An 11,675-nucleotide genomic window follows, 5' to 3' on the forward strand; every position below is an offset into this window, starting at 1 on the left:
CCACATGAGACTTAGTCCACAGAGGCTGAGTTAGAGAAAGATGAATGAAGGCTGGTAACAAGGGGAGAAGTTGAAAGTTAGAAGTGGAGGGGAAATGAGAGGCTGAATCAGTGCCTAGAGTTTAGGGAAGGAGCACTCCCCCCCCCGCCCCCCACCCCCCGGCCTGTTGGTAGAAGAAAGAAGTCAGAATAGAGACAGAAGCCAAAGCCAAACTTTCCTGAGAAAGAAATAACATCTGTAAATGAAATGCTGCTTCTGCAAATTCCATTGCTAGCTGTTCTCCTCACAACTGGTGACAATGAAGATGGTAAGAACTCTGGCCACTGCCCTGTTGGGTACAAATGGTTTTGTGTGTGTGTGTGTGTTGTGTGTGTGTTGTGATTGTGTGTGTGTTGTGATTGTGTGTGTGTGTATGTGTGTGTGTGTGTTGTGATTGTGTGTGTTGTGATTGTGTGTGTGTTGTGATTGTGTGTGTGTGTGTATATGTGTGTGTGTGTGTGTGTGTGAGTGTGTATGTGTGTGTGTGTGTGTGTGTGTGTGTGAGTGTGTATGTGTGTGTGTGTGTGTGTGTGTGTGTGTGTGTTTCTGTGGGGCGGCGTCCTCAGAACACACCTGGAGAGGAGAATGTCAGCACAGTCCTCAGTATCCCGAACTCTGGGACCCTGTGCCCTTCTGAAGGTTGTTTGTAGAGCATGGGGCCCTGGGCAGCTGAATGCTGCTGAGGTAGCCATGGCTTCCCTTATGTCCAGATTCTGAGTGTTTCCTTCCTGGCACCTTTCTTCATTCTCTCTCCTTCCCGATGCCTTTTCTTCTCCTCATTCTATCTGTTCTGTTGCCAAAGCCTTCCAGGAGGACATCTCCTTCAAAATGATCCACAGCTCATCCTTCTACAACCATTCCTGGGTGAAAAGTCGGAACTCTGCTTGGTTGGATGACTTTCAGACTCATGGCTGGGACAGCAACTCTGGCAGTATTGTTTTCCTGCATCCTGGGTCCAAGGGCAACTTGAGCAAGGAAGAGATAAAAGAACTTGAAGAATTCTTCCGTGCATTCTCCATTATAATGCCTCAAGTAATTCAAAAGCATGCCAGTCAATGGAAGTTTAAATGTAAGTTCAATTCCCAAAATGGGGAGGTGCAATGTGCTGGGTGAGGCGTGTGTGTTTCAATGAGTTCCTTATTCCAATCTTCCCCCACATTCAATCTCTTCAGCATTCCCTGTCTGTACATTTATTGTAACCTGTTGCATTTCATTCGCCCTGGGTTATTATAATCACAACTTTTTCACACTAAGTGCTTCCTTATTCTCTTGCTCTCACCATTTATGTCACCTTATTTCAACAATTTGCTTACTTCAGTTTCCAAAAAAAAGTCCTTTTTTCCTCCAACTTCAACAATCACCAATAAACTTTTTCTGAACTTCTGATCAAACCAAAGTTTGTTCCATTATCTCAAAGCCCCCAAACTTCTTCTATTTCCTTTTTTTGCTTCCACTAATTTCATCTTTTTATTCCCTCTTTCTTCTAATTTACAACCCCTCTTTCCTAGATCCCTTTGAGATTCAGATAACAATGGGCTGTGAGCTGCACCCTGGGGGAGCCATAGTAGACTTCTATCGATTTGCTTATCAAGGATCAGAGCTACTGCACTTGCAGAACAATTCACTGTTGCCATCTCCAAAGGGTGGAACAAGAGCTCAAGATGTGTGCAGACTATTCAATCAAAGCCATGACAGCAAGAAAATAGTACAGAGGATTCTCAGTGACACCTGCCCACGCTTCCTCTTTAGTATCCTTGATGCAGGGAAGGCAGATCTCCAGAGAGGTCAGTCCCATATCCTTCCTCCAAGAATTTTCTATTCTAAAATTAAACCTTCCCACCATCCCTTTAAATTGAGGATAAGGGGTCAGGAGAGAGAAGGATAATGCGTGAATTCCCAGGATGTGATAGATGTGTTCCTCTAAGCCCGTGATTGGCAAACTGCGGCTCGCGAGCCACATGCGGCTCTTTGGCCCCTTGAATGTGGCTCTTCCACAAAATACCACGGCCTGGGCGAGTCTATTTTGAAGAAGTGGCATTAGAAGAAGTTTAAGTTTAAAAAATTTGACTCTCAAAAGAAATTTCAATCGTTGTATTGTTGATATTTGGCTCTGTTGACTAATGAGTTTGCCGACCACTGCTCTAAGCTGATGTGAAGATAAGACCCTCCAAGTCTGTGTCAGAGTCCTTATCTGAATATCTTTCCTGTCCTCTGCAGTAAAACCAGAGGCCTGGCTGTCCATTGGCCCCAATCCTGGTCCTGACCATCAGATGCTGGTTTGTCATGTCTCTGGCTTCCATCCAAAGCCAATTTGGGTAAAGTGGATGCGAGGTGAACAGGTACAGCAGGGCAAACAACAGAGTGGTATCTTGCCCAATGCTGATGGGACATGGTACCTTCAGGTTTTCTTGGAGGTGGAAGCCACTGAGACATCTGGCCTATATTGCCGGGTGAGACATAGCAGCCTAGGAGGCCAGGACATCATCCTCTACTTGGGTAAGAAGACACTGGGGCCCACACTGGGAATGGGAGTGGATGGTCCACCAGCAGAGCAGGAGAGCCAAGTAAAACATTTGGGACTTATGACCTCCAAACCCCAAAATGAAGAGAATTAATCCAATAAATAGAAGAGTTGAAAATGAGAGACCTGCAGATGTAGGAAGATGTTGAGGGTTAGATGAAAGATTCAACTCTGAAGAGGGAGCAGAGAGGAAACAAGAACAAAGATTAGTGAGGTGAGCGCTCTAACAAAGAAGGCAGACCAGGGAAATGCAGTAAACGGGGTGGGTCTGAAATGACACCTGTGTGCACCCAAACCCACAGAACGTCACCGTAGCTCCAGGGGCTGGATCATCGTGGCAGTGATGGTGCCCCTGGTGCTCCTGGCAGCTCTTGCATTTGGGCTTAGGAAGCGCTGGTGAGTTTTTGTGCCCCTCTTTCCTGTTCTTTCACCCCCTCCCTGTCTTCCCACCTTCTCTCTCTCTCTCTCTTAGTTCTTCTTTCCTCAGCCCCTTCCTTTTACCCTTCAGTTCTCACCTCTATCTCATGCAGAGTGACTTTCCTCTCTCTTCTTATCAGGTCACACTGTGAGCCTCCTGCCACTCCTCTTCCTTTGGAGTGAGATGCCAGCAGCCCTGGGGTTCCAGACATATTTAAACGCAGCGCGGCGATAATGTCCGTTCAGCTCTCCATGTACAACTTTGGTTGTTCATGTGTTGTTATTTGTGTGTTTAATGATTAGTTATTAATATAAGCTAAAGGTAATCTTGCAGGACTTGCTTTCTGACCTGGTTCTGAGATTATTTTGTTGTTGTTGATTTTTTACAGAGAGGAAGGGAGAGGGATAGAGAGTTAGAAACATCGATGAGAGAGAAACATCCATCAGCTGCCTCCTGCACACCCCCTACTGGGGATGTGCCCACAACCAAAGTATATGTCCTTGACTGGAATTGAACCTGGGACCCTTGAATCCACAGGCCAACGCTCTATCCACTGAGCAAAACCGGTTAGGGCCCTGGTTCTGAGATTATAAAACTCTTATGTTAACTCTGGATAAAATGAGATCCTAGCAACCTGTACATATTGAAAAACTGATGAATCTCAGGCCCATTTCACATGTCACTTCTTTATGGGGGCCTTCCCTGATTCACAAGACTGCGATAAAGTTCCTATGTTTAAAATTAGCCCTTTGGCACTAAGTTAAAGTTGCTTGTATCTTGTACCTTTTTCTTCTTCAAATCTCAGGCTCACTTTCTCCCAAACCACGGGATATGCTTGGTTGCCATACAATTCATTTACCTACAAATTCACATCGTCCTTACAACCAGACAGTACAAGTTCCATTTACAAGATTACGTGAAGAATAAAGTTATCCCATTCCTATTTTAAATTACTTTAGATTAAGGATATAGGAAACTCTATAGAAAAATGTGAATTAGACAAACATGCACAACAGAGTAAAAGAAAAAACTTTACAAAGTGGCATTCTAGCTGTAAAATACCCTTGTAACTTGTAGGGATGGAGACACAAGAAAGTTAAGTGTGAGGCAAAGAAAAGAACGCGGATTTAATAGAACTCAAGTCATCCAAAAACAGGCCTGTGTGTTTTTCAACCTTGTCTCTAACTTCTTCTCCTGCCTTTTAGACTAACTCACCTGACTTCAGTTTTACCGTTCCTGTACTTCTGAGAGAGCAGTTCTCTGGGGAAATGGCAAAGTCAAAGGCAAAGAATCAAAGTTCTCTGTAAACCAACCAGAACATTTACATCCTGAATAACTGGGCTATTACTGACTTAGAAGCCACATGGACTAATTGCAAGTAAATTAGTTTTGAACAAAAAGGAAACAAAATTCATTGGTCTCACCAACTCACCTGACAGACTTATGTTTGAATTTATCTAAATTCCCTAAATACATCTCCATTTTAACTTGAACAGGGCATGCTTTTGATTACTTAGATATTTTAAAGTTGCATGAGTATAAGAAGTCCTTTCAGAAGATGTATTGCTACCACTAGGTCTTCCTTGATGGGATATGTCTGGATAAACTGACATAGTAACCCTCTAAACTGTACCCCTTTAACAAGTATTTAAATTTTTTCTCCCTTTAATATGTATCAGAACATTAAATCATTGCATCGTAAGGTAGTATATGAAGACCTCAGAAGGATGCTTGTTACCAACACAGTTTGCTGAAACTCACTTTTTAAAAGAGCTGCTCCTTCATTTTACTCCCACATACCCACACATGACGTACTGTCGACACATGACATTGGCAGTAACTGTATTAGGATGAGCCTAACTCCAAAACTGGATGGATTTTTCAAAGGTTCCTGATGCTTATTCCCCAAAGCTCTCCTCTGCCTGTTTTCCCCACTGTGTGGAATGTTGGACAGACAACTAGCAAAACCTGTAGGTAACATCTCAGTGCCAACTACATAAAGAAAATGTCAGTTGCAAGAGTCTCTGACTACGGATTGCTATTCAATGGATTCTGCTCCTGGCAAACTACTAACCCGGACCAAGTCCACAAGACAACAACATCACAAAAGCAAAGGAGGAAACCCATGCACCGTCATTTTAGGATCTCTGGGGCTATGATACAGTGATGATGAAAGGAAGGATGATACCTGTGGTAAAGGGAGATCATGTGACAAATACTGTGCAGAAAACCAAAGGGGCTCCTCACTCCTAGCTAGCAATCAACACTGGGTAGCTTCCTATTGGCTCACTGACTTTCAAACCAACTTCCGATGACGGGTGAGGACTTAGTAAGCACTCCTCTCCAGACTACAATTTTTCTCAGCACATGGCTCATGAAGACAGGCCCAGCTCCAGCTGCCACCTCGCTGGTCCTCTCGTGGCCTAAGCCTCCACCTGAGGGCTCTGGCAGCAGAGGCCTGGGGCAGCGGACCTTGGTTCCAGCCACTGTGTGACGTCACCCCTCTGAGCCTCAGTTGTCTCAGCTATGAGATGGGTTGAACACCCCCTAACCCCAAGCCTTGTCGTTGGGACTTGATGAGATAAATCCCTGTGCCTGGCACACAGTATGTGTTCAATAGATGGCAATGCCTCTCTCTGGGTGGGAACTATGGAGATACTAGCCCCACGCCTCACCTGGAAGGGTCGGATCTGCTCTGTCCACCAGAAAAGTCATGAACCCCATGTGGCTCTGAACACTGGAAATGTGGCCAGTCAGAACTGAGACGTGCCATCAGCGTGAAATATACACCGGATTCTGGCAACCTGGTATGTAAAAGGAATGCAAAGTATCTCATGAATGTTTTATATTGACTACATGTTGAAATGACACATGTCTGGTATACTGGGTTACATGAAACATATTATTACATTTAAAAATTACATCATTTAAGTTGTTTCTTGAATAAAATAGAAACTTAACTCATGGAGTACTTTTAGGCCCACAAATGTATTTGGATATGCTGCTGTTAAGAGGACACACTCCTCTATTTTTACTATCTGAGTATGTTTTTCTTTTTTTTTTTAATCCTCATTCGAGGATATTTTTCCATTGATTTTTAGAGAGAGAGTGGGAGAGAGAGGGAAAGACAGGGAGGAACATCAATATGAGAGAAACACATCGACTGGTTGCCTCCTGCACGCATGAGTCCTGGCCAGGGCCAGGGCAGGGGAGGAGCCTGCATCCAAGGTACGTGCCCTTGACCGGAATCGAACCCAGGACCCTTCAGTCCACAGGCCAACGCTCTATCCACTGAACCAAAATGTGTAGGGCTAATTTTCTTTTTTTAATATATATATTTTTTTACTTTAGAGAGGAAGGGAGAGGGAGAGAGAGACAGAAACATCAATAATAAGAGAGAATCACTGATCAGCTGCCTCCTACATGCCCTCTACAGGGGATTGAGCCCGAAACCCAGGCATGTGCCCTGACAGAGATCATAGGTCGATGCTCAACCACTAAGCCACACCAGCTGGGTGAGTCCTAGGTTTTTAATTATTTAATTTGTTTGAAGCTATCTTCTTTTAAAATTTAAATCTTATTTTTAAAAATTGATTTTAAGATTGGGGGGAGAGAGAGAGAGAGAGAGAGAGAGAGAGAGAGAGAGAGAGAGAGAAGGAGAAATAGAGAGAAACATCGATGTGAGGAAAACACTGATTAGTTGCCTTGCACCCTGATCAGGGCCTGAACCTGCAACCTGCATGTGCCCTGACCAGAACGGAACCGCCACCTTTTTGGTGTATGGGACGGTGCTCCAACCACTGAGTATAACTGGCTAGGGCGACAGTTACTACTTTTGAAAAGAAATAACTGATGATATCATTACTGGATAGTACTTGGTTTCTTGACAAATTACTCCAAATAAAATATGAGAAAAGAATCGCAACGGTCCTGGCTAGATGGCTCAGCTGCTTGGAGCATTGTCCCATATATTGAAAGGTTTCAAGTTTGATCACGGTCAGGACACATACTGAGGTTGTGGGTTCGAAACCCAGAGGGGGCCAATGCAGAAGGCAGCAATCAGTGTTTCTCTCTCTCTAAAGTCAATAAAAATATATCCTCAGGTGAGGATTTTTTAAAAAGCATTACAAAAACACATTCATGTGAAATTATTTTTCTGGATTGATATTATAAGAAGTATGGCAAGTGCTGGCGAGGATGTGGAGAAAAGGAACCCTCGTGCACTGCTGCTGGGAATGCAGACTGGTGCAGCCACTACGGAAAACAACATGGAGTTTCCTCAAAAAATTAAATATGGACCTGCCATTTGACCCAGTGATCCCACTTCTAGGAATATATCCTAAGAAACCAGAAACACCATTTAGAATGAATATATGCACCCCTACCTTTACAGGAGGGCAATTTACAATAGCTAACCTCTGGAAACAGCCCAAGTGCCATCAGTAGATGAGTGGATAAAAAAGCTGGGGTACATTTACACCATGGAATACCATGCAGCAGGTCCCTCCATACTGTCTCTTACTCTTTGAGACAGTATGGAGGGACCTGGAGAGTATTATGCTAAGCGAAATAAGCCAGTCAGAGAAAGACAAGTATCACATGGTCTCACTCATGTGTGGAATCTAATGAACAAAATAAACTGATGAACAATATAGATCCAGAGATATAGAAGCATAGAACAGACTGCAGAATCTCAGAGGAAGAGATCAACCAAAGAACTTGTATGCATATATGCATAACCTGTGGACACAGACAATAGGGTGATGAAGGCCTGGGGCGGGGGGATGAGGGGGTGGGAGAGGGGAGGGCATTCTAGAAGGGGTCACTGGGGGGAAATGTGGGATATATAATATATAATACTTTTCAATAATTAAGTTTTAATTGTTTTTAAAAGTTCCTTAAAACACAGTTTTAACTGAGGTAAGAAGATAACATCTGATTAGGTTGGTATTAATAAAATATGTAATATAATTGTTAAATATCATATATAAAATATAGTGGACAAACACAAATAATAGTAAATATTAAAATAATTTGTTATTAAAAGTCTCCCACAAAGAAAACCTGTGGCTCAGAACGATTGTTGAATTCACACATTTGAAAAAGAATACCTGCCTTACATTAAAACCTTTTAGAAAATGAAGAAGGCATTCCTAATTTACTTTATGAGGTCAGCATATTTCTACCATTAAAAACTTACAAGATAATTGCAAGAAAATCAAACTATACACCAATATTTCTTATAAACATCAATATAAAATTCCTAACAAAATGTAATAGAATATACAGTATATAAAAAGGTTATTATATGATGACTATTTGGGTTCATCCCAGACAAGGAAGATTTTTTAAAATTTAAAAATCAATCATTATAATTCACCATGGTAACAGAATAGAAGGGGATAATCATATTTTATCTCAATAGGTAGAAATGAAACATTGGAAACATTGAGCACCTTCTCCTGTCAAAAACTAGGAATGAAAGGGCACCTTCTCAATTTCATAAAGGGGGGAAAAACCCCAAAACAGCTAACATCCTACTAAATGGTGACATTTTTGGCTTCTCTTCTAAGGACATTTGTATTCATCATTGTAGTGAATGTCCCAATCTTATTCATTAAGAATTAATATGAGAAATTAAAGCCGTAAGATTATAAACCAAGAAGCTTAACCATCTTCATTTGTAGAGGACATGATAGTCTATATAACAGAGAACACTTACTCCTGTTCTATATGCTCTTTCATCAGTTCAGAGTCTGCATAGTTAGTACACAGTTTGCAAAGTTTGTTGGAGAACCTAATTAGCAATGTAATAAACTAATCCAAAACAAAAGACTATTTTTGTTTTATCTACATCCTAAAATAAATATAAATAACAGCAAAACCAAACAAGGTAAAATACTTAGTGGCTACAACTGCATATAGCACTATTTAGATCTATACAATTCAATCAGAGGAAACTGAATTTTTGTAGAAATAATGGCTACAAAAGTTAACTTTCCAAAGCGAACCATTTACAGGTAAAGTTCAAGATTTGATTTGCCAATTAGTTTTTACCGTGTATAATTTTTATATGAAGAAGAATTGATCTGTCTGAAGATACAGATCAATGTGTGTGTGTGTGTTTGTGTGTGTGTGTGTTTGTGTGTGTGTATGTGGTGAGGAAGGACGTCGGTCTTTTTCTTATTGAGTTGAAGTTCTATATAATGTCTGTGTACTAGTCCTTTGCTGAATATATGTATTGTGAATATTTTCTACCAGTCTCTGGTTTACATTTTACTCTCTTAAACTTGTATTGTGATGGGAAGAATTTTTAATGGGATACAATGATTAATATTGTTCTTTATGATGATTGTTATTTACTCCTGTAAATTATTTACTCCTTCTCCAAGGTCATGAGATATTCTCCTTAAACTGTGGTATTCAAACTTGAGTGGAAATCAGCATCATCATGGAGCTGTTTTGTTTTTCTTTAAAAAGATATGATTTTATACATACCTCCAGAATGTCTAGTTCTTTAGGTCAGCAAAGAGGCCTAAGAACTTGCATTTTTTACAACTTTCAGATGCTGCTGATTCTGTGGTCTGAGGATCACACTTTGAAAACCACTTTGTCTTTGAGAAGCTCACTTTCTACATTTAGATTACAATAAGCCTGGACTTGATTTTTGTGTGTGCTATGAAATGGGGATAAAAGTTAATATTTTCCATGTTAGTCCATTGACTAATAACAATGATATGCGGCATCAATTATGTTGTAATTTAAGTGCCTTATGTATACTGACCTGTTGCTGAACTCCTTATTTTGCTCCATTCTTCTGTGAGTCTATCCTTGTGCCAATGGAATGTAATAGAGTAATCTTAATTACTTTAGATTTAATAAATGTGGATAACCACTACTCTTCCTACTATGTTGTTGTTTTTCTTCAAGTGTATCTTGTAAAAGAAGAGGAAAAGTTGTAAGAAAACAATACAGAAGTACAGGCTTTTTGGAAGCTAAGGGTTACTCACTGTCTCTGAAGTCTAAATATCTGTGAGACACCTCTGTTAAAAACACACTTGCAAGTCAAGAGGATTTTGAAAAGTAAAGAAGATTTTGAAAAGTGAAAACATCCCATGTATGGGCTGAATTTGTTCTTCCTAAAATCTAATGCTGAAGTCCTAACCCCAGGATCTCAGAATGGGAGTATATTTTGACAAAAGGCCTTTATGGAGATCATTCAGTTAACACCAGGCCTTTATGATGAGCCCTAATCCATTCTAAGAATAATTGGACACACAGACACCAGGACCAGGGATGGGTGTGCACAGCGGAACGGTGATGTGAGCACACAGCAAGGAGATGGCCCGTCCAAAAGCCAAAGAGAGAGGCCTCAGGAGAAACAAACCTGCTGACACCTTGACCTTGAACTCTGTCCCCTCAAACTCTCAGGAATACGTTTGTGGTGTCTGAGTCACTCAGTCTGTGAGTAGCTATGGCAACCCTCGCAAACCAACACCTCTGGTGTTGGCAAAGTTCTCTTCTAGATGATGAGTCATTAAGCAAAGTGGGAACAAGTGTGTACCAGGCATTGCAGGATAATAACTAAATATTTGGGCGGCATTTTCAGAACATATTAGTAAGATGACCAGATCGTCCCGCTTTTGGCAGGACAGTCCCAATTTTTAACAATTTTTAATAAAGATTCTTTCCAAAAATAGGGACTTTTTAAAAACGCCGTAGGGAGAAACCAAGATGGCGCCATGGGTTGAACACCTGACCTGCAGCCGGGCACAACAATTTCAAAGGCACAACTAGAGGTCAGAACGGACATCGTCCAGAACCACAGGAGAGCTGGCGGACTGAAATGCCCACAGCTGGGGGGAAGGAGAAGGCCACGGGGACAATCGGGGGAGCCGTAAAAGCCTGAGGTATGGAGAAACTGGCGGAGACACGAGCACGCGCGCCTGCGGGGAGGATGGAGCTGGAGAGGAGGGGGCGGCTGACGGCCTGGCCGGCGTTCACTGGCAGGAAGGAGATAAAGGCTCCGGAGTGCGCTAAGCGCCGGCTCCGACTGCACTGAGCGCCAGTTCCGGGCGAAACCCTGGGAAGCCAGGCGCAGGCTGGGGGAATGAATCTGGGCTGTGGGGCGCAGGCACAGAGGAGCGGGGGATGGCAGGGTTCCAGAGGCGCGCACGGGAAGGGGCGCAAAGGACGGACTGTTGCCTGCGCCACTGAACTGCCCTAGCGGGAAGGAGACATAAGCTCAGGACCGTGCTGAACCCCAGTTCCGACTGCACTGAACCCCAGTTCCGGGCGAAGCCCTGGGAAGCCAGGCGCACGCTGGGGGAATGAATTTGGGCTGTGGTGGCGGGGGCACAGAGAAGCGGCGGCTCCAGACGCGCGCACTGGAAGGTGCGCAGAGGACGGACTTTTGCCTGCGCCACTGGGTGGCCCTGCTGGGAAGGAGACAGGGACGCCAGACTGCGCTGGGGCCCAGTTCCGGCTGCACTGAGGCCCGGTTCCAGGCGAGAATCTGGGAGTCCAGATTCATTGGGGGAGGGACTGGACTGTTTGGCAGTGGGCGAAACTCCAGGGCGCGTTTCTCTCAGAGGTGTTTGCAAGGAGTGCAGAGGGACACAGACGCAGGGGCCTCATAGGGCGGGGCTGACAGGAGGCCAGGGTTGTGGGCTCCACCCTGTAGCTCCGCCCCAGCCA

The 11,675-nt window shown here is 43.1% G+C and overlaps 1 protein-coding gene across 1 annotated transcript; it reads left to right on the plus strand.

The window, feature by feature from the left end:
* Positions 1-246: 246 nt before the first annotated feature.
* Positions 247-3,160, plus strand: LOC129150741 (T-cell surface glycoprotein CD1a-like). The gene is made up of 6 exons (XM_054723363.1): positions 247-307; positions 842-1,108; positions 1,548-1,823; positions 2,257-2,535; positions 2,863-2,956; positions 3,118-3,160. Exons 1-6 carry the CDS (start codon positions 247-249, stop codon positions 3,158-3,160), a joined length of 1,020 nt encoding a protein of 339 aa, XP_054579338.1.
* The last annotated feature ends 8,515 nt before the right edge of the window (positions 3,161-11,675 follow it).

The sequence above is a fragment of the Eptesicus fuscus genome, chromosome 11 (assembly GCF_027574615.1).
Source record: "Eptesicus fuscus isolate TK198812 chromosome 11, DD_ASM_mEF_20220401, whole genome shotgun sequence".
Lineage (NCBI taxonomy): Eukaryota > Metazoa > Chordata > Mammalia > Chiroptera > Vespertilionidae > Eptesicus > Eptesicus fuscus.

Excerpts from the sequence above, each read along its gene's own strand:
- LOC129150741 (XM_054723363.1), top strand. The coding sequence starts at position 247 with ATGCTGCTTCTGCAAATTCCATTGCTAGCTGTTCTCCTCACAACTGGT. Across the intron at positions 1,824-2,256 it reads GAAGGCAGATCTCCAGAGAG|TAAAACCAGAGGCCTGGCTG; the intron begins GTCAGTCCCATA and ends TGTCCTCTGCAG. Across the intron at positions 2,957-3,117 it reads TTTGGGCTTAGGAAGCGCTG|GTCACACTGTGAGCCTCCTG; the intron begins GTGAGTTTTTGT and ends TCTTCTTATCAG.